General features: G+C 36.6%; 1 protein-coding gene across 2 annotated transcripts in view; it reads right to left on the bottom strand.

The window, feature by feature from the left end:
- Positions 1-231: 231 nt before the first annotated feature.
- The window catches only part of USP32 (ubiquitin specific peptidase 32), a 270325-nt gene continuing 246408 nt past the window's right edge, over positions 232-24148 (bottom strand). For both annotated transcript variants that reach the window (XM_069077895.1, XM_069077896.1), the window contains exons 28-34: positions 16909-16995; positions 15938-16058; positions 5881-6072; positions 4718-5009; positions 3824-4248; positions 3269-3361; positions 232-2531 (exon numbers count right to left, since the gene is read on the bottom strand). In XM_069077895.1, coding sequence (XP_068933996.1) covers positions 2358-2531; positions 3269-3361; positions 3824-4248; positions 4718-5009; positions 5881-6072; positions 15938-16058; positions 16909-16995 — 1384 coding nt within the window. In that variant the 3' untranslated portion in view covers positions 232-2357. The remainder of the gene's footprint in view (positions 2532-3268; positions 3362-3823; positions 4249-4717; positions 5010-5880; positions 6073-15937; positions 16059-16908; positions 16996-24148) is intronic.

The raw sequence follows: 24148 nt of genomic DNA, 5'->3' as shown, positions 1-24148 counted from the left end.
CCTTCTGGCATTTCCTGATGGGGGGTAGACCCTTTGTGTTTGTTTTCAGCATCTTGTTCTACTTCCAGTATGGCTATTTAGGGGTGACTTACTGGAGGACTCAGAATGGACTCTAAATGCTGGACAGCTATTACTAACAATGGAAGATTAACACATGGTCATCGAAGAGAAAGGCTGTAAGTGACTTTCGACTGACACTCCAACAACCATAAAAAAAAAGCCACACACAGGTGCATCCACAGTATTTAATTTGTTGTAATAATAGTTACAGATAAACAGGTTCACTCCATATACAATTACTGATGCTTTTTTTATACAGTTCATATTTCAATACCATCGACACTATTTTATTTACACTGTATTTATATACATTGACATCTTTCTAAAGTCAGTGCATTGTCAATAAGTTTTATACAGTAATTTACAAAGTGAATGTAATTAATATTAATAGTTAATTTAATAAATTTTCTGCTAATTCATGAATTAATTTAATTAAAAAATAATTACAACCAATATAACAAACACAGATCAAATAACATTAGTAGATTGTGCTACCTGCTTAAATAAAACATTGGTAAGGAAATTACTGAAAAATCTTTTTACTTTTTTATGGAGTTTGTCCAAGTAGGAATAGACAAAATTTTTGTGTACTGAAAGTTCTGAAACAAGAAAGTCTACATTTTGTTTTATTTTACCAGCCTCCTAAATCCTGCTGTTTACTTATGTCACCTTATTAAAATAAAATTTCAACCATTCTGAATTGGTAAGATCTTTTCCATGTGAAATGACACAATTTTTTCAATCCTTATTGGAAGAAAGATTGCAGGCAGATTAAGATCACGTTGCAAAATGCACAAAGGGAAACTGTATATTAACCAGTCTCGGAAATCAGAACACAAATGTTGATCACATCAATATTATTCCCCACCTCTAAGAAACGGTGATGGAATTTGGTAGCGTGGTGATTAATGACAGTCAACATATCAGGATTAAGTCAAACAAGGGAAGGCTGAAAAAATAAAACATTTACTTCAAATATATTTAAAAACATCAACACTGGAAAAATGTTAAAATGCTGTCTCAAATAAATAATGAATATGCCTTTCTACCAGTCCTGAATAATTAGAGAAACAATGAAGACCAAGGGAGTCACAAAATGTTATGAATAGTAAATATAAAATTTAAAAAGCCCTAAAAATTGACAAATGCCAAAATGGATACAGCGATTCTTTACTTTATTAATGAAATAATGCAAACCAATAGAAGATTTATTCTATTCCAAGTGTTGTATGATAAAAACATATTTACCAATTTCATGAGAGCTATCTAGAATCTATCAATGTTTTGGTATTGTGTTGTTTTTAAATTTCACAGTAGGGAACAAAAATACTCAGTTACTTTAGAGCCACCAAATATGTGGCTTTTGAACATTAAGCTGTACGAATTATGGTGTTTTTTAAAGTGCAAAATTAAAAAAAAACATTTATCACAAAACACAACCTAGCTCTTGTTGCCACTTTCCTTCAGTAACCCTCTGTGCAATATGTGTATTTTGATACATGGTGAAAAACAGCAAACACTCCTCCACCATCAGCCATCAAGAAATAGATACATGTTGGTGTATCCTAAACCAAAGAGCCTCTGCCTGGACAACCATTCCTCAGATGGTTCTCCCTATACACAGCTACCCAAAAGCCACCAAGCCACGGGCTGGAGGTTACACAACTGAGAGGCAATCCTTCCTGGGCAGATCATCAAACATTTCTGCCACCAATGATTTAGTTGTGTTCTAAATACAAAAACAAAACAAAAAAGCAAGATAGACATATAAATAGTGGCAAGATGGTTTTAAAAAAGTGTCCACACCAGAGTCACATATATACCTTTTCGTGATTTTGCTTTCCACATCTTGCCAATATAATGGAATAAAACTTCAGGAAAAAGGAGGTAGCAAATCATGTCGTCTCCAGACAACACTACAAGTTTTTTTGTTTTATTCTTATTCTAAGGAGACCTTTCATATTTTGTTAGGATAACCGGTAGACTCTACACTACAGACTAGCTCTTACTTGGTCCTAATTGGCTGACATGCCAAACGATTTTGTTTACCAGACAATGGCAGCCTTTGTCACTCCCCAGCAGAGAACTTGTGAGAGCTTGTAGTGAGATATTCCCAAACAAAAACAATCTTATCATTATGTTAACAGCTATTTAATTAGGCTTTTCATTTTGTGCTTCAGGGTCATAGGATAAAATAACTACATTTAGCTTGCCTGCTTCAGTGATGCTTTTGACAAATGTCAGCTGCAAGGAGTTAGTTTCCAGTGCCCCCTTCCCTGACAGGAAGAACCATGGGTTTACTGTAACACACAATACTTTTTGTAATCGGATTCAAAGTCTTCGTCCATGCTACTTGTGTCTGCCATCTTTTTGCCATCGATCTTTGGCAGAAATTGTGCATAGTCCATCCCCTCTTGCTCATAGAAAAGAATGTAGGCAGAGTCAGTGTCTATTTCATCTGGGTGGAGTTCCTGAAAAGGAAATAGAGACATTCAGTAAAAACCCTGAAACCAAACCTGAGACCTGGATTCTCCATGGAAGAAAGCGTGGTTTCTCTCTCTCTCTCTCTCTCTTTTTGGTAGGGACAACGGGGGCTAAGTGACTTGCCCAAGGTCACACAACTAGTAAGTATTAAGTGTCTGAAGACGGATTTGAACTCAGGTTCTCCTGACTCCAGGGCCAGTGCTCTATTCACTGTGCCACCTAGCCACCCTAAGCTTGGTTTCTCTTAATCCACATAACACTTTTAGCTAGGATACCTACTTTTAAAATGAGTATTTAATTTGTAAGAGGAAAATGCAATTATTTAGAAAACATTCTGACTACAGATAAATGTAAAATATGACATTTGAAATAACTTCATTCCTGGACCTCTCCTATCTATAATGAAGGCAGCTATATGCATTTTAACAAAAGGAGCTATTTTTCTTTCTTTTTTTTTTTTTGGAGGGGAAAGTAGGGCACTTGGGGTTAAGTGACTTGCCCAAGGTCACATGGCGCATGCGTGTGTGTGTGTGTGTGCGTGTGTGTTAAGTGTCTGAGGCCGGATATGAACTCAGATCCTCCTGATTTCAGGGCTAGCAATCTATTCACTGTGCTACCTAGCTGCCCCAGAAGCTATTTTTCAATTCAAAAGAATTCATCATCATTTTGAGTGTTCCCTGCCCATTTCTTTTTTGCCTTTCTACCAAAGATCTGAGACAGTTACCTTGCAGCTGCTGTCATTGTAGCAGTACCACTTGTTGTTTGGGTTTTTGGCATAAGTGACATAATGGCCCCCACCCATAATTCCTGAATGGCACTGAAAGAAATAAAGAAAAAAGTGAAGGCATGTTAAAAGTCATTGTAGCTGGAACTAAGGTTTCTCGCCTTTAGGTCATGAAAAAATGGTCTAGAATCAGTAAGTATTAAACTACTTGGTCAACAAACTACTTCAGCAGGGAAAGACTTTCTGGGGACCATCTATCATAACCATGTACCACCACTAATCCTCTTATCCCCCCATACTCCCTGCAAATTTTGTAGAACTTTAGCCTGGGTAAACAACTATCAATATGGTTAAATTTGGGGGATGGAGTTTATTTTTTACTTTATATTGTGGACTAAAATCTGTATGGCAAAGTACATGAAGGAACAAAACAAAACACAAAACCTCATAATTCGAAGTGACTTGAATTTTGGAACTTTCTTTGAGAAGCCCCAAACTAGAATAGGACCCAAAGATCCCTCCGTGATCAAGGACCCAATTTCACATCTCACTTACTGAAATTGCATATAAGTTGTAAATAGGTTTAACACAGACATCTTCTCTTGGGTCATCCATGCTGTCTTCCTCACTGTGGTTTTCCACATGACCATTGCTGCAGCCATTATTATAGGCATCATGCTCATAAAGGAATCCATTGGCCAATGTGGCCTCGTGATCTTGAAGAGTGAATAGCTCAGGCTGACTGCCACCCAGTACATGCCCTCTACTCATGGCATCTGCCAGTTCAAAAGTCTGGTCGGTGACATTCTCTCTACTGGCATCCAAGTTCTCTTTACTACTTGAGAGTTTGTTTTTGCTGCCAATTTGGGGCAGTCGGAGCCGCCCTTTGCTCCTTCCTAAAGTCCGTGGGCTGCTGTTTGGGCTGCTATTTTTGCTTGAGGGACAACTGGTCCCACTTTTTCTTGCTAAAGATGGAGAACCTGTAAAAGTGGATAAATTTACAAGAATTAATTTACCCATTAAAGCTACTTCTGGAATCAGTTCAAATTCCTATCTGAAAAGAAGATGACAAAAATACTCAGTATCTGTAGCTATTTATTTTGCATGCTACAGAAGAAACAATTTCACTTACTACACCAAAAGGTTTCTCCAAACTGAGTTAGTTTTACAGAAAGGTAGGAAAATCTTAAGACATAATGGTCCAAAGGAGAGAGTATCCTGAAAATGTCCTATATAAGGATATGGAAAGTGAAATGTTTCCACATCAGTTTAGTATAACAAAACACTTAACCTATACACTTCTCTCTCTTGCAATACAAACAAACAAAACAAGAAATTGAGGGTATATATTAACAGCTCACTGTTTCCAGGAATCCTCCCCAAGTCCACCTAGGGTCATGGAGAGGTGACTCATAGAGGTTGTGTTATCTCTGCCACAAATCTCTCTACCTCTTGTGTTACTGATGATGCTCCCGCTGAGTGAGGATGGGCTCTTGCTCAGCATGTCCCCTGCCCCAGTGGCCCATGGGTTTTGAGGATCCACTTTCTTCACTTCTCCCTGTAGAATCCTGGGTTCACAGAGGTCATCCCCTTGGGGTGTGAGTAGTTTTCGTTGGCACAAAGCTGGATCTCTTGGCACAAGAAAAGCACTGGGATCAAAACTTTCACGAGGAAATTTTACAATTTTCTGTGACTTTATCCATCGACCATTCACAAACTGAAATCGTTTTAGGTGAATTATCTGGAGGAAAAAGAGCAAAAAGCACCTGTATTTAAGGGTTGTGACCAAGGTACCTTTAAAAATTTTAAGATAACAATTTGGAAATTTTGGAAATAATAATTGCTCTTCAAGTACCATAAAACATCAAGTATGTTTTTCATACAAGACTTAAACTATGATTCGTTAAGAGCTTTACTATTCCTACTTAGAACACTGTACCACCTTCTATGGTACAAGTTTTTGTACTATTTCAAAAACAACCTCAAGACTAAGAACTTTTTTTTTTAAGACTAAGAACTTTTGAAATATTAATCTCACTTTAAAAAATCCCAACTTTCTAGCTACATTCTTTAAAGATGTTGAAGTTTGGTCACGCAATACCTATACTCCACTGGTCAATTTTAAATGCTACTTCTAACATGAAAAACAATCATATACACATTTTCATGATCCTAGGTCATACATTAAGTGTTTGAAAAGTGCCAGCGGATGCCTTGAAGTGCATTTTTGTTATAGGGACTAAAGAAACAGGTTTCAAACTGTGAGTGAAATGACACTTTTGATAAGTGAAGAAACAGGAGACGTGAAGATATTCTTTTACTCCTTTGTAAAGAAGGTCAGGGAACTTGGCTTCAAAAAATGTCAACTCTTTCATTTGCAGAAAAATTGCCTCGATTATAAGTTTCTTAAGAGCAGAGACTATGCTCTACTCAGCTTTACATTATCCACAATAACTTGCAGAATATACTTTTTACCTAAGAAGGTTCAAATAGATATTTATTGAATGAATAAATGAATTAATGAGTACTAGTATAATGTTCTCTTTTCATATTGAGTGAAAATGGTCACCTGACTTGCTCATTGTTTATGTTTGCTTGGGCCAAGAACATACCAGAATTGGGGGGAGTCTCCAAAGATCCAGCTTTTTGGTGGCCAAGCAATGGGTTTTACACTTGGAACAATAATACATCTCATTCTCTCCCAACTCCTCCTCATTGGTGAAGGCACACAGACAGTTGTCCAGGTTGATGGGCTCTGCTTGTGCTCTCCGGCTCTGCTCCACACTCTCATGCTCTTCCACAATCTAGATGGAAACAGGTCATTAAGAAGGCTGGGCCAATCTGTGTGTAAAATGTCAGTGCCCACTTGTACAAATACTATACTTTGTATAGGTACAAAGCTGATTGTACTCTTTGACCCAATGATCCCACTCACTAGAGCTATAAGGTGTTATTCGAATGGAAAATAAAAATGTCTATCTGTAAAAAAATATTCATTTAGGTTTTATCTGTAATAATAGTGAAATCTAGAAACAGTCTAGATGTTCAATAATTGGGAAATAGATGAATTTGTGGTATATTACTGTAATGGAATATTATTGCACCAAAATTGACAAATAGAAATAAAAAAACAAACAAACAAAAAAAAAAAACAAGCTTTAAAAGAAGTAATGCAGAGTGGAGCAAGTAGATGGTTCAGTAGATAGAGCACCGGTCCTGGAGTCAGGAGAATGGACCTGAGTTCAAATCCGGCCTCAGAAGCTTACTAGCTCTTGTGTCATTTGACCTACATTGCCTCAAAAAAAAAAAAGAAGTAATGCGGGGCAAATCCCTCCCCTCCAAATCAGAACATATACATTAACCACAAGTATATAAAAAGAACAGCAATAAAGTCTAATAAATACACAATAAAAAAATTGATAGAACAGAAACACCTGATATTTTATTAAAGGTTGTTTCTTTTCATGCAATAGATGGCTCTTTTTTTTTTTTTTGCCCTTTTTTGGAGGGCAATTAGGATTAAGTGACTTGCCCAAGGTTACACAGCTAGTTTTTTTGTGTGGGTGTTAAGTGTCTGAGGCCAGAACGAAACTCGGGTCCTCCTAACTCCGGAGCCGGAGCTTTACTCAATGCGCCACCTAGTCGCCCCGAATAGATGGCTTTTTTTGTCCTTTTAATAAACTAAATAGTTTGTTCCTATAGAAAAGAAAAGGGGCAGCTAGGTGGCGCAGAGAATAGAGCACTGGCCCTAGAGTCAGGAGGACCTGAGTTCAAATATGACCTCAGACACTTAACACAAAAACTAGCTGTGTGACCTTGGGCAAGTCACTTAACCCGAATTGCCCTCCAAAAAAAGGAGAAAAATAAAAAAGTTAAAAAAAAAAAGAAAAAAACAAGATGGTTCAGTGGAAAGAATGTTAGACTTGGAATTAGGAAGACCTGAATTTAAATCCTGCCTTCTTCACTTACTAGTGTGACCACTTAACCTTTCTCAGTCTCAGTATTCTCATCTGTAAAAATGGAGTTAGGAAAGGGAGAAGAAGGAGGGAAGGGAGTTTCTATTTTACAGATTAAGCATAAGACAGATCCTAATTCTAGAATTCTAGACAAATGTGTGCTGTAGGTTCTTTAGAAGCCAGAGAGAGAGAGTTTATCACAAATGCACAAATACCAAACTCAGAATAATCAGGAAAGGGCTTAGATAGGATAACAATAGGAAGATAGTCTACCAAAGCATTAAGCCCCACAGGGCATGCTTCACTTGCACATTTGTACCATGTACTACAGAGTTATCACAACACTGTGTGAAATGTTACTTGTGTTTATCTCTCATGTAGGATAAGAGATTGTGATAAAAGGAACAGAAAGCTCACTGAGAAATCAGAGTTAAACTCCTCCAGGCACATCACTTCAAACCTAAGGAGTCATATTAACCAGCAAGTCATGTTTGCTTGCTTGCTTGTTTGTAAGGGAGAAAGGATAGATATGTATTGATAGAGAAGAAGGAAAAGACAAACAATTTTTCTTTTTTAAAAATTTATTTATTTTTAATTTACAACATAAGCTTTCGAGTTCCAAATTTTCTCCCCCTCTCTCTCCTTCCCAAGACAGCATGCAATCTGATATAGGTTGCACATATATATTCACATTAAACATATTTTCACACTAGTCATGCTGCAAAGGAGACAAACATTTTATTTATTTTTTCCCTATACTGGGTTATAGCTTGATGAATAGCATTACAAAATCAGGATGTCCCCTGCTCTAAACTGAGAGACAGGTGAAGCTCCAGAGCAAAAATACTAGTATGTCTACCAAGTAACACAAAGATAAGGATGCCCAAGGGCTAAGCCTTTGTCCTGTGGGTAATGACTATTTTTTTTTTTGAGAAAAGTCACACATATGTGACACCATTTTAACATATGGTTGCTCCTACCTGTTTTCTTTTAGACTACATCCTGCATTGCTTTGTTTACAAAGGCCCATATATATTTTCCTACTTTATGAAGTCTCTGATGAGAAATTTCTGTGAATATGAAGCCCAAGAGTGGCCCTCTATCATTATTTACAAATTTACAAAGTTTAGACAGTTTTGGATGAAACTTGTTCTTCTGCTAAGACTCATACTTAATATTAAAGGGAACTTGAATCACATGAAATAGTCCCTATTATGAAATAACTTATTGAAAAGGGGGAATTTGGGAAGAGAAACAAAATTTTAAGGAAAATTTGGCTTGACTTGGGGTCTGGATTTTAACAGCTGTTACTTCTTTCATGAATATCTATTGATTTCATCAACTTCTAAGCTGTTCAATTACCAGAAAAGGCTATATGTTTCAAAAACACTAATGCCAACTAAAAATTCCTAGTTAATGTCTGAGAAAAGCATATAATAGTGGAAATTCTTACATACTTTTTGCTGGTGTAAGGGGATTTACTTCCTTCTTTAAAAAGTGGGCACCCCAAAAAATGAGCATCAGATATAGTTTGCCTTCCCCCAATCCCAGAAAAATATAATTTATCAAACCTATCCTTTATGGTCTATGCTAAACTCACGAAGAATATTGATTTTTTCTTTTTACTGATTATGCTTTGTTTAGTATCAGTTCTGCACCTAGATAGTAGTCTGGTGCAGTGGACAGAGATTTGAATCATGGAGTCTTGCTCCTGACACATAGGGCTGTGACCCCAAGCAAATATTTAACTTTTTTTTTTTTAAGCAATCGGGGTTAAGTAACTTGCTCAAGGTTACACGGCCAGTTATTTCTGGGTGTGGTGCTGAGTATCTGCGCCCCGATTTGATCCAGGTCATCTCGACACTGGAGCCGGTGCTCTTACTCACTGAGACACCTGGCCGCCCCTAAATATTTAACTGTTGAGTGTTCTATACAACTCTATTAACACTGAAAGTTGCACAAAACATGCTGACCTGCATTGTTGTAGGAAGTTCCCTCACCTGGGAATTCCCTATGCTAATGAAATTACAGATCTAGTCACTATCCTTATTCTATGCAGCTAGAGGCAGATGGGGGAAGGAACAAGAGTAGAAAAACATGCATACACTTATTTGGAAGTTCTCTTACATGATAAACCATTTTGGGCACATGTCTTACCACTGGATCCCCCATCGTCAGGTGAATAGCCTAAACTGGTTGATAAGATATCACATAGTGTCGATATAATCCACTACACAAAAAGACTTAAGAACACCTGCCATATATTAAAGGTAGAGAATGAACCAACAGGTGTTAGAATATGAAGTTGAGAAGAACCACAGATATCAGGGATGGAAGGGACCTTAGAGAAGTAAATTAATTCAATCTCAATCACCTCATTTCACTGTTGAGGAAACATTAAATAAAAAAAAAAGAGATTCTTTCCCTATGGTCAAAGAATGAGTTAGTAATAGCTAACTACTGCTAACTAGCTAGTAAAACCTTCTGACACTTCATTCATTATTCTTTCAGACATACCACCATATATCTCAGTCCTTTGGGCTAGGTAATCTACCTTTGCTGTGACACACTCCAAAAGAACAAGAGGGGATGCATAAAGTCAGGAATAACAATGGAGAATGATAACCATCTTTTTTTTGCCTTTAAATAATAATATTTCTAAAACTATATTTTAATTCTGAAGTTTACCACCACTAAGAATAAATGCTTATTTCCATATACATATCAGAACATAAAGGATTACATATGATACTGAAGTCTAAATTTTATATGGTTTGCTTTTTAAAAATGTGTATATATATTTATATACATTTAAATATATAAACGCATATACATACATACATACATACATACATTTTAAAATGTATGTATACACACAAAAAATAAATTACATATATTACTTTCAAAACTGTCCTGCTTGGATGTTCTCAGAAAAACCTAGAAAGATTTATGTGAACTAATGCAATGAGAAATGAACAGAACCAGAACAACATTGTACACAGTAACAGCAATATTGTATGGTGATGAACTGTGAAAGACTTAGCTATTCTCATCAATGCAATGATCCATGACAATTCGGAAGGACTTATGAGGAAAAAAGCTATTCATCTTCAGAGAAAGAACTGATAATCTTAATACAGACTGAAACAAGTTTTTTTCTTGGGTGCTTTTTTTGTCTATGTTTTCTTTCATAACATGACTAATGTGGAAATGTTTTGCATGACTGCACACATATGGCCTATATCGAAATTCTGGCCTTCACTATGGGAGGGAAAATGAAGGATGGAGGGAGAGAATTTTAAATTCAAACATTTTTTCCAAAAAGAACGTTAAAATTATTTTTACGTGTAATTGGGAAAAAAATAAAATACTGTCCTGCTTGTCTATGCTTTCTTTTGAATTTCTTTTCTCTTCTGTGCAACATGTTACAAAGCACTTTTTATTCCATCACTATAGTTAACCTGCTCCCCTCTTCAATTAAAAACAGAAAAAACGCAACCTTTCAACAAACAGCTGAGTAAAACAACAAATAGTAGTAAAACAACTCCACACAATGGTCATGTCCAAAATTGTATGTCTCTTTTTGCACCCTTAGTCCTTCACCTCTCTGTAAGCAAAATATTTCAGCACAGAACTTCTAGAGACATAGGTGGTCACTGCTTTGCTCAGAGTTCTTAAATTATTTTTCTTTACAAGGTTCTTGTCAATAAAATTGTTCTGGCTCTGCTCATTTCACCACCCTACACTAGTTCATACTGGCCTGGATTCTCTAAAACCACCTCTTTTCTCATTTCTTAGGGGGTAGAAATATCCTATTATATTTATATATATCACAGTTTGTTCAGCCATTCTCCAACTGATGGGTATCATGCTCATTTCTTTTTTCCTTTTAGTCCATCCCTCCATTCTCCCAAAGGGAAGTTTGTTTTGTTTATTGCTATTTCCCTCTTCATATTATCCTGCCTATTAACATAACAATCCACCTCCCTATCTCCCACCCTTTATCTTTCTGTTGAGTTTTATCTGTTTCTATATCAAACTTTACATGCATGTGTGTTTTCAATCATTTGTCTAAACCATTTGTTTAACAAGAGTGAAGAGGTTTGGGGCAGATAGGTGGCACAGTGAATAGAGCACCAGCCCTAGATTCAGGAGGATCCGAGTTCAAATTCGGTCTCAGACACTTAACACTTACTAGCCATGTGACCTTGGGCAAGCCATTTAAGTGAAGAGGTTCATATGATGCCCGCTACCTTTACCCCTCCGCCATGTTTATATAAAGCTGCTTCTCATGAATCACCATTATGAGAAATGGCAAATTGTACCCCCCCCTTTATCCTTTCTATAAGAAATTTGTATATTCCTTTTATCACTTTCCCGCCACCTTTTCCCTTCTTAAAATCCTCAAATTCACCCTTTGAAGACATTAAAGTTCAGAAGGGAAATTTGCTTCTTCTACCTCATTACAATATCAGTACAACATCCTACAGCTACTTCCAACCGCTCAAATGAAGTTACCTTTTCAGATTTCTCTTGAATTCTTTTGTTTGCATAAAACAGAAGCAGATAGCAGAGTGGATCAAAAACCCAAATCCTACAATATGCTATTTACAAGAAACATATCTGAAGCAGAGACACATACACAGAGTAAAGGTAAGGGGCTGGAGCAGAATCTATTATGTATCAGATGAAGTTAAAAAAAAAAAAAGGCAGGGGTAGCAGTCATGATCTTAGACAAAGCAAAAGAGATATGCAAGGAAACTATCTTGAAGGTACCATAGACAATGAAGTACAATCAATACTAAACAAATATGTACCAAGTAGTCTAGCATCTCAATTCTTAAAGGTTGTAAGCCTCTATCTTTTGCCTTCTGGAATGCTATATTCCAAGCTCTCCCCTCATTTTCAGGAGACGCTTCCAGGGCTTATGAGTCTGACTGCATAGCTAGGTCCTGATTAGTATGAACAATTAATCCTTTTAGGTGTCTGAAATATGTGAATTCACACTAATTGTATGTAAAATATGGTAACTGGTTCCAGATCAAAGAACTAGAAATGATCAATATCTGTAGCCTCTTGAAGTGCAAGGATTGTGAGAATGATAAATAATCACTGGTTTTCATTAAAATACTCTTTAACATTACTTCCCAATAAAAGTGTTAGGCAATCCATAAATACTAAATCTAGGCTGAGTTTTTTTCTTTCTTGGTAATGTATGCTCTGGAAGGCATCCTTTTTCATAGTATGCCTGTTTTAGCCACGTTAAAAATATGTTGATCAATATATTGATCTTTTTTTCCTATTTCTTTAAAACATTAGGATATTTATCTGCTGTGACCTCATTTCTACCAGCTGTCTTTGCTATGATAATTTTAATATTATGCAACTGAATTTGATTTTTAAAGTGATCAAACCTACTAATTCTTGAGTAAAAGTTTCTTTTTTATCCACTTCATTTTTCATTGTCTTTCACTGCCTCAAAAAAACTTGAATTATTGCATGAATGGAAGCTGTAGGAGCAATGTTTATTATTGCAATCTTCAATCCATACAGCTAAAAGACACCTCATTTCTATCACTGTAACATTTCTATTTCTGATAGTTGTTTGCATACCAGAAAAAGCTGATGCAACTTTGCTTTTTTGCCTTTTATTTCAACTGCATGCTTTATAGTATTTCATACTATAGATTCAATCATTCCAACATCTCATCATTTACCATGACTATTTTCATGCCATCTAATTAAAACAAATTTTTGTTCCAATGTAATTACAAGTCTCTTCTGCAGTGTTTCCTTCTGAAGTATTCTTCCTTTTGTCCATTCTGTTAAGGGTTCATTAAAAAAAAAGTTACAACCACTTTTCATAACATAGTATATTACAGCACATCACATCCACACTTGACAATGGGCAAATGCTGACTGATGAGATACCAGTGTGTTAAAAACCTTGACTAGCTCACAATGCATCACATTATCTGAAGTTCTGGCTTGAATTAAATGTATCATTTTATAATTCTCATGAAATTGAATTTTGCATCATTAGAAGCTGGATTAATCATGATTACTTTAGTTGTAGCTCCTTAGTACCTGAAATTATTTTTGGATACTTGTGGCATTTTTTTCTTTGACAGGAATACTATGGATTTTGGATATGACATTCTTGGAATTTTTCCTTTTGGAGTTTCTTTCAGGAAGTGATTGACGGACTCCTTCTGTTGTCATTTTGCCCTTTGGTTCCAATAGATCTAAGCAGCTTCCATTTATGATTTCTTGAAAGATTAGTGTCTAGGCTATTTCGTTAAAATGATAATATTAACTAAAATTTTTTTTTTCTCTTTCTCACATTCTCCCCGCAATGAAAAAAAGAGAAAAACAAAAACCTTAAAACAATACACAGTCAAGCAAGAGTCCAATTATTCTTAAATTCCTTCTTCTTGACTTTATTATAAGGGTCAATTTAAAAAAAAATTTCAGATCTTTAATTTTCTTCTATTTTTCAATATTTTGATTTGTTCTAATATTTATTGTTACCTTATAGAATGTCACAGATTTGCTTGCTTTCTTCTAATTCTCAATGAGTCCATTCCTTGGATAAGGCTTACCAGTTTCTGGAATGACATACATTTGCCTTCCAATTCTATTTGAGTATTTTTGGTTTCTTTTCTTTTTCTTTTTTTTGCTTTTTTGGAGGGGCAATTGGGGTTAAATGACTTGCCAAAGGTCACACGGCTAGTTTTTTGTGTTAAGTGTCTAAAGCCGAATATGAACTCAGGTCCTCCTGACTCCAGGACTGGTGCTCTATTCAATTCGCCACCTAGCTGCCCCTACAATAATTCTTTATAGTAGTCTCTCCAGCCTTAGTTACTGAAGTGGGGCTTTGTGCAAGGGTCAGGCTATGTTCCCTGCTAGGTTTTTAGGTGGAGTTGTCACCCCTTTATCACTTGTTTTCCTGTTCTGATCTCTGTGCCAACTAGGGTTGGGGTCCATCTGGATTTATGAGGTTAAGCATGCTTCAGGGTCCTCTTTGGCATTTCAGGTCAGTGGGCTAGGGATCAAAGAGTGCAGGACCATCCTTGTTTGAGTGTTGATACTCCTGGTGTTTTTCCAAGTCTAGCTATGGTTTCAAAACTACTCTGAGGTTTTCCCTGAGGAGCCTCTACTCCTGTTACTTCAGACAAGACTTGTCTTGAAGGCATTTAGTATTTCTGGACCATTTCTGGTCCTGCTTGGAGGCTTGTATTCCTAAATGTGTATGTGGCTGGGTATAGGAGTTGTGGACTTCTGGATGATTTTATGTATAGTTCTTGGGTAGAAGAACTTACTGTAGTTTTAATTATATTTCCTTTCCCCCCTCCATTATATTTCTTGATCATTCAGTTGCAAATTTTGACTAGAGTAGGTATAGGGGAGCTGATATGCCTGCCAGAAATCTGACAACCTAAATTTCCTCAGAGGTTGCAGAGCCAAGAAACTGAACCATCAGAGGTAGATGAACACTACTAACTATCCAAATATCTATACTTCAATTAGTTTCCTAGGTTTTCACCAATTTAAGGATGATAGCCAATGAAAGCCTTGCAACAAGGTGGACTACCAGATACCAGGTCCAGAGCTGGTAAAACATCCCACTTCTCAGTAACTTAACATGGAATTCAACAAAACATGATTAATCACCTTCCATGAACGCTGAACATGAACTTACTAAACAAAGTTATGGAACAGTTTGTTGGAGAAACAGTTAATGAAAGCAGTTTGCAAACATGGAACATTGATATAATAATTTTTTATAGCTAAGACAATGGCCAACAGAATTGGGATCCAATGTCAACAGGTTAGTGCATTAGGCTAAATCTAATGAGATGAAATTCAAAAATGATAAATATAAAGCCTTACATCTGAGTCCAAGAAATCATTTTCATAAGATCAGATTGCTCATTAGAATGAGGAGGGGCTCAGAGAAAAATAATAAGATGTGGGAGGTGCAGAGAGTTCTGATCCTTATCTGGAAGTTTTAGTGGTCTGCCAGTTTAATGAGTCAGCTGTATCATGTGGCAGCCAAAAAAGTTAATGACATATAGGGCTACATGAATAAAAGCATAGCTTTAAGGTGGTGATCTCACTGTACTCTGCCCTGGTCAGACCACATATGGAATACTGTTTAATTCTGGCTACTATGGTTTAAGGAGGACACTGATATGTCAGAAATTGTCTAGAGGGTAGGTAATCAGTAAGGCAGAAATTGAGAGTCCATGTTATAAGATGATCAGCTGAAGGAACCAGGCACGTTTAGTGTAGAGAAGACTACTACACTGAAAAATCAAAGATGACAACTATAGTTTGAGTACAAGTGAGCTAATTGGTTTTTAGTTATCAAAAATTCAGTGTCACACTGGCCCTTAATCAACTGGCTAAAAGGCATTTGCAACCAAAGTTTCTGGAGTTTTTAAAAAAGTATTATTCATAATTTTTAGTGGCTAAATATAATTATTAAAGTAGCACAGCAGATGACAGAAGAGCTCAGATAACACAAAGCCTGAATTGAATTCAAATTCAAAGAATCACAGATTTTCTTCCTTGTACTAAGATGTGTCCACAACAAGAATGGCACAATGTAGTTAGAACAGAGGTATAAATTCAAAGCTAATAAAAATGCATTTGAAAATTAGGACCTTATAAGGTATTGAGAAGGCTCTGTCTGGTGTTTTGTTCTTACCCGTTCCTGTGATGTTTGGTAGCGAAGGTGAAGAGCTGTTGGGTCCCAATCCACAGCAATATAAGCATTTCCAATGAAAGCTCTGTCTTCAGCACAATCAATTTTACAGCCTCGGCAAAATCTAAAGATAAACAAAAACTAGGTGAAAAAAGAGAAATCGTGAAGGCACTTAGTTTTCAGATTATAAAAGCCCATCTTCTGCCTTTACACTTTCTTTCTTCCCTTGTAATTTGTTAACAACAGTCTTAACAGACTACTGACAAAATTGCAGGATCATTTTATGTTGAATTGCCAAAATATATAGCAATCATTTGGTAAGCCAAATAAAAATATGAAATCTAAGAAAAGCAAAAGAGGGGAGAGGTGAATTGGAATATCTTAAGTAGAACAACCCTGAAGCAAACTACATTCTGCTGCTTAATTTTCTGAAACAGAAGGATTAACTTAGTACTAGCAATACTATTTTATAAACATGGAAACAGACATGTTAAGCAGTGTACCTAATATAGTTAAAAACAGAGTGAGGGGCTAAATAAAGTAGGCTCTCTGCTTCCTGGCATACACTTAGTTTGCTAAATCTGTATTTATATAACAAGGTGATTTTCTTGCCTATCAGTTTAATTTTTAGAATTTCTTTGCACTAACAATTCCTTTACATCCTACCAAATGTAGGATATAAAAGTAGTCTCTTGAATGGGTCTAGGTAGTAATGCTATTTGCTAAACTAAAATGAGCCTGAGAATAAAATCTAAACTGGGCTGAACAATGATCTCACAATATTAATTTGTCACAAAAGCAATCAGTCCCTGCATAAAATGTCAGCACAGCTTGTAAGGATGGGTTGATGAGTGGTCCTTAAATTTAATTCAAGTTTCTTATTCTCTATTAACCTCTGAAGTCTATTAAAAGGTTATTATCTGAAGTGGCTGCTCTGCATTTCCTTTCACTGGGTAGCAGGAGAGACAATTTACCTGTACCACGGACACCAAGCACAGGAGTTTCCATCCTTCTGCACAACTCTTAGTGTGAATGGATATTGATACCCCATGCTGTCATCACTAAAACAGAACACACACACACACACAAAACATAAGAACTGTTCTCGTTTTCTCCCCAACTCCTCTCTATCTTCCCTTGGACTAACACTTAGAGGCCATATTTGTCAGAAAAAGCAAGAAGGCTCTTTTAACCCTATTAAAGTAGTAGGGCATGGCATTCAAGTTCATGGTTCAATGAAGCTCACTCCAACCCAACAATTACTTAATGGCCTAGAAATTGTAGTACAGTTCTAGTTAAATTTGATAGTGAGACGTTAATGTTTGTTTTATAAGTTAGCTTTGCAGGCCAGCCACATTAGGTTGTAACCATTTATGTGCAAAGTAGTTTAGGCAAATATTATGTATTGAATCAATCACCCAGTCCTACAGCAATCATTCCATCAAGTCAAATTAAATTCACATTAAAGCAAAGTTGATAAACCCTTTCATGACAAGGGCAGTAAAATACTACAGAAAGCTAGAAATCCAGTTATTTTTTAAGGTGCTTGTTAACTGCTTATACTCAGAAGCCCTTCTATTATAAACAGCAAGGGAAGTTTGAACTCATCGCTAGTGTCTGTATTCCTCTTAAATTTCTGTAGGTGTATGTTGCAGTAACATTAGGGTACAGTTTAGTATAATTTTGGAGCAAGCAAGGATACTGGCATGTTTGAAACTGGTTTGTCATTTGCCTACTTTTACTGATATGCAAGCACAACAACCCATTTTTCTGGGATGAGAATGGGGTACTGTTAAAGCTGGACAACTCAAGCACTAGGCCTGATATACTTTTATAGCTCCATAATCAAAGCTACTGAAATATACCTGCCATGTAAAAGACAAAACCATGTATGGCACTCTGACCAAAACATGAAGAAAATAGACAACACAGAGGAGGAAGAGAGATGAATTCCAGTCCTCATTCTGGCTCTACTCATTGCCCATGTGACCATGGTCAAATCACATCACCTTCAGAGGCTTTAGATTGCTCATTAGAATGAGGGGGTCAGATAACTTCATCTCTAATATTATTCCAACTTTGACATTTTATGATTTTTAGGGAAACCTTTTAAAGTAAAAAAGTGGCAGCAGTGGAAAAATTAAACTAGATCATCAATCTATTTAATTATTTACTCTCTCCACCAAGAAGTACATAAGGAATAAGATAAATTAATACCAAAACACTTTTTAAGATTCATTTGATATCAATTTTTACTTTTGCTTGGCTATTTCATCATCTGATAAAACGCACATTTATAGTACCTAATTTTACATCATAGCAAGGAATAAAACTAAAGCACCATATCTAGGTCTGCCATGCTAACTGATCATCGAAACACTATAGCAGAGAGAAATGAGATAGAAGCCAAAAAGGAACAATTGGGCTTGTAAGTAACTACCAAATCCAATTTGTTCCAAGGTGGTAGTTTTGTTTGAAGAGTCACTAAAGTTCCTTGAAAAACATTCCAAGCAGGTGGAGACCAGTCAAAATGTCAAAGGGCCAACGAAAGTAAATTTCTTTCTTTATGCAAATAAAAAAATCTCTTTGCAAGTTATTTCCTTATTTAATGGAGGTAGCAAAACTGGCAACCAGGGGGTGTGGTGATGTTCCAGTTTATACTTTTTTGTTATCACACCAGTTTTCTTTTTTAATCTATATATCAAATATAGATTAAAATTCTTTTCCCCCCTCCAGATATCTTTTCTAGTGACACAATTCTAGATATGCCTATTTTCTACACTCTGACTCACTCTTTAAGAACTTTAATTAGTTCACTCTTTCCTAACAGATATTGGCCATGAGTAATTTTTTATACTTTTAAGTAGAGAAGCTGTTAAAGAAAGTTAAGAACCAGTAGCAGTTTTAATCTGAAGACTATCAACATAAAGTTAATTTAGAGCTGGAAGAAATCTCTTTTTTTAATTTTTTTATTTTTTTTTTGCTTTTTGGAGGGGATAAGGCAGGGCAATTGGGGTTAAGTGACTTGCCCAAGGTCACACGGAGAGTTTTTTTGGTGTGTTAAGTGTCTGACGCTGGATTTGAACTCAGGTCCTCCTGACTCCAGGGCAGGTGCTCTATTCACTGTGCCACCTAGCCGCCCCTGGAAGAGATCTTTAAGATCATCTAGTTTGGGGGTTCTTGATCACTTTTTGTCTGTCATGTAATTCTCTGGCAGTCTGGTAAAACCTATGGACCCCTTCTCAGAATAATGTTTTTAAATGCATATAATTTATAGTATGAAAAGGAAATCAATTACACTAAAATATGGTTATCAAATTATTTTTCTGAAAACTCATGGACCCCAGGTTAAGAACCCTTGATCTAGTACAATCCTCTCATTTCACAGATGAGAGAACTGAGGAATAGAGAGATGAAGTGTCTGAAGTCACACTAGAGCCAGGATTCAACTGCCCACAAATAAAGGGAGCTCATGGCAAAAACCGAAAAGTACAAAATCAGAGCATTTGCAACTCTCCACTAATTCTCAAACTGAAAAAAAAAAATCAAACAAACAACAACAAAACCAAAAAAAAAACTAGTCACTTTCCAGTGGTCTAGAAAGAAAAGGGCCTGCCTAAATTTGGAGTTTGGTAGGCAAAGGGGGAGATATAAGAATACCAAATTGGGAATAGGGACAAAACTGACCACAGCACCAAACTGAAACTGAAAGCATTAATCTTTATGAAAAGTAGCAGCATGCAACATGGTGTGGTTTGTAAAGGCAAGTTGCAAGTGCTGGTGACAGCTCCCCTGCCGTCCCCCAATCCCTCCTCACCCCCCACATTTCTTGAATTTTGTTAAGATTGTGGGACAGGATAAAGATGGCAAAATTTTGTGGTTAAGTGAAAAATAAAGACCACATAAATAGGCATGCATGGTCCAGTAAAGCAAATGTCCACACTGGCCATGCCTGAAAATGTCTATCATCACATTCATCACATCTCTGGCAGGAGGTGAATAGCATGTTTCATCTTCAGTCCTCTAGACTTGTGGTTAATAATTTGTACCGACCAGTGTTCTAAAGTCTTTCAAAGTTGTTTTTCTCTGTGATGTTGTCATTTATATAAATTGTTCTAATTCTGTTTGCTTTCACTCTGCATCAGTTCATAACAGTCTTCCCAGTTTCCTCTAAAATTGTCTATTTTGTCATTTCTTATTCACACATCATGATTTTTTTAGCCATTCTCCCAGTTAAGACACTTGTCTTAGTTTCCAATTTTTGGCAACTATGAAAAGGGCTATTATAAATATTTTTACACACATAGGAATTTTTCCCTTTTTTCTGATCGCTGGGGTAGAGGTCTACTAGCTAGGTCAAAGGATATGAACAGGTTAATAACTTTTTTTTTTTTGAGGCAGAGTTAAGTGACCTGCACACAGCTAATTAAGTCTGAGGCCATATATGAATTTAGGGCCTCCTGACCCCAGGGTCAATGATGTATTCACTGTGCCGCCTAGCTGCCTCTAGGTATAACTTTTGAGGTATAGGTCCAAACTGCTTTCCAGAATGGCTGGGATCTATCCACTGCTCTACCAAGTGTGTGACTGTTCTTCTGCAGCCTCCCAATGTGTTATTCTCTCTTTTGTCACCTTTGTCAGTCTTAGGGTTGTGATGTAAAACCTCAGAGATGCTTTAATTTGCATTTCTATAATTAACAGTGATTTGGAACATCTTTACATGAATATGACTGGGATTTCTTCTCTGAAAACTGCCTGTTCACATCTTTTGACCATTTATCTTACTGGAGAATGGCTCTTAGTTTTTATACATTTCAACCAGTTCCTTAGATACAAGACCTTTATCAGAAAAACTTCCTGCAAAGTCCCCACCACCACATTTACCTGTTTTCCATCTAATTGTAACTATATTAGATTTTGTGATGGACAACCAAATTATCCATTTGATTTTATGTGATCCTCTCCATTTCTTGATTAGTCATAAATTTTTTCTGTATTCATAGATCTGAAAGCTGATTTCTTCTGTGTTTCTCTTATTTATGAGGTAACCTTTTATAACTAAGTCATGTATTCATTAGGAAACTGTCTTGAAATGTGATGTGAGTTGTTGATCTAACCCTAATTTCTGAAAGACAGCTGTCCAGTTTTCCCAATAGTTTTTGTCATATGGTGAATCCATCCCCCAATAACAGGGGTCTTTAGGTTTACTGGAGATAGGGTAGGGCTAGAGGATAAGCAGAACAGAGAATCATCACCATAGAGATGATAACTGAATCCACAGGATCTGTTATAATCACTGAAAAGCTGAGAAGGGAAATATTATAGAGGAAGAAGAGAAGAGTAACCAGGACAGAGTCTTGGGGGAAGGCACACATGGTTAGCAGGTATGAACTGTTAGAAGATATAGCAGAAAAGACTTAAGAAGGCATGGTCAGAAAGGTAGGAAAAGAACCAGGAAAGCAGTGTCATGAAAACCTAAAAAGACTGACAAGTGTCAAAAGCTTCAGAGAGGTCAAAAAGGATGAGGACTATGAAAAAGTCATTAGATTTGTCAATTGAAAGATCATAGTAACATTGGAGAGAATAGTTTCAATTGAATGATGAAGTTGGAGGCCAGACAACAACACCTACTGTAGATGGCCTTTTCAAGGAGTTTAGCCACAAAAAGAAGGAAAATGGGATGATAATTAGTAGTGATATCTAAATCAAATAAGGGTTTTTTTGAGAATAGTGAGTGGGTATGGGCATATTTGTAAGCAGGAGAAAAGCAGCTAGTAGACAGGGAGCGATTGAAGGTAACAGAGAATGGGGATGATAGAGGAGGCAATCTGTTGGAGAAGACAGGATGGAATATGATCACTTGTGCATATAAAGAAGTTTTGCCTTGGCAAGAAGGGCCCCCTCAGAAGTAAAGGAAGAAATAGTGGCAGAAGGCATATAAATGATGTGAGATATGGAGGAAGGGAGACAAGGGAATTCTTAGCAAATGACCTCAATTTTTTCAGTAAAATGAGGCAAGGTTCTCAGATGAGAAGGTGGGGAGCAGGGAAAGTCAAGGGAGATTTAAGGAGGGATAAAAGGGTTTGGAAGAGCTGTTCGGGCGAATGGGATAGTGAGTTAAGTAAGGAGGCGGTATAAAAGGATTGCCTTGTTTTCATGAGGGCCTAGTTGACATTTTGTAACGTAAATTTGTAGTGAACCCAGGCAGCACAATTTTGTGATGTTCTCTAGTTTCATTCAGCAGCATGTGTATAAAAGCAAAGGCAGCCCTGTCTACCCCTCTCCATATTATCTTCTCTTATTAGATTATTAGAATATAAGGGCCTTGAGGGCAGGGGCTAGCTCCCTTGGACCTTTGTATCCTCAGGGCTTAGCAAACAGTAAGCACTTAAAAAGTACCTTTTCATTCATTCAGCAGAACTAAGCATCATCTTCTTGCTAGTTCTGACACATGATATGGCATTCTATCTCCTGTTAGTCAGTAAATCAACATGCATTTATTAAGCACTTAATATCTGTCAGGCACTGGGCTAAGCACTGGATATATAAAAAGGTAAAAAAAATAGTCCTTGCTGTCAAGGAATGTACATTCTCAAGAGAGACAATATGTAAACATGTAAGAATGTACACAATACAGCAGTATCACAGAAGCTTGTTCTTTGTTATCCCCAAGTAGAGTACATGCCCTTCTCACCTCTCACTCTTAGAATCCATATTCTCCCTTCAGAGTTCAGCTTAAGCACCACCTCCTATAGGAGGTCTTTCTGGACCCCCCCCAGTTGCTAGTGCCTCCCCTATCAAATTACTTTGTATTTATTTCATCAATGCTAATGTTCTATGTAATCTTATGTGTACATATTTTCTGACTGTTAAGTTCCCTGAGGGCAGGAGCAGTTTTAACTTTGTCTTTGTGCCCCTTAGCAGAGTGCTTGGTAGGTATTTAATAAAAAAAACCTTGCTGACTGATCAACTGATTAGCAGTAGTTTGATAGAGTAGAATGATATATGCTTCTACTCAGCATTTCTTTGAAAAATTACAAAACTACACATTTTTTATCTGAAATAGAAAAGTCTCTGCATTTCTTTTTCTGCTTTGAGAAATGGCAGTTCTCTTCTAGGGTTGCTGCTAGTTCACATGTACTTGCCATTTTTTTGCTTTTTACCTTGAGCCTAGTTATATAGCAAATGATCCTGAACCACCAAAGGCAATCAATGCACATAGTCATTCATGTTACTCAGTTACTTAGGAAGCAGACTTCTCATGTGCTCCTCAGCAGCAGTAAAATGATCCTACCCTCAGTACACAGCTAAAATCAGATACCAAATAAACCATCATGATGCTAACAGTGGTACAAACTCAATAAATTCACTGAACCAGCATGATGGATGAAGCAGCATGACCTAGGGGAAAGTGTATTTGATGTAGAGTCCAAAAAAAAAATGTGTTTAAATCCTACTTCTGCTACTTACCAGCAGTGTAACCTTGGGCAAATTATGTAACCTGCCAGTTTCATCTGTAAAATGATGGGGTTGAAAAAGATAATCTCTAAGATCCCTTCCAGCTCTAAATCCTATGACTTTCCACTTCCACCTACTGGAAGGCTGTTCTTTAATAACACCTTTTCCCTCTTTGGGGTGGGTTGTTTTAAACTTGATTTTCCTTAGACATAAATAGGAGTGAGTGGAGGGAGGGAAATGGAGAGAGAAAGAGAGAGACACTGTGATCTGCCCCCTCAGGCATGACCATGGTTTCTGATTTGAAGAGCCACGGTGTGTAGTGAATTCTGCCTCTGCTATTTCTGTGTGACATTAGACAAATCACTTAACCTCTTTCTATGGGTTTCAATTTTCTCATCTCTAAAATGAGTGAGGGAAAGTTAGATGGTCTACAAGGACCCATGAGTTTGTAAACCACTTTGTAACTTTCTTACACACATTCTATATTGTAATTATTTATGTACATCTCCTTTTTCTCTTCCTGCTCTATAGGCTTTTTAAGGGTGTGAATTATATTTTAATTACCTTTGCATTACACTCTAACTCTTTGCATATGAACATTTCATTGTCTATTTAACATAGACAATTTAAAAGACATTTAGTGCACAAAGACACTGCTTGCTAAACTGAAAATACAAGGACACCAATCAAGTCTTGCTTATATCCTTCAAGTATTGTTTTAAGGTTTTGAAGCTTAAGGACTCAACATAGAAATGA

Source organism: Petaurus breviceps, unplaced genomic scaffold, assembly GCF_028583685.1.
Source record: "Petaurus breviceps papuanus isolate PSGF00001 unplaced genomic scaffold, PetGlider_PUasm1.0 91023, whole genome shotgun sequence".
Taxonomy (NCBI): domain Eukaryota; kingdom Metazoa; phylum Chordata; class Mammalia; order Diprotodontia; family Petauridae; genus Petaurus; species Petaurus breviceps.
This window is presented reverse-complemented; position numbering and strand designations above follow the sequence as displayed.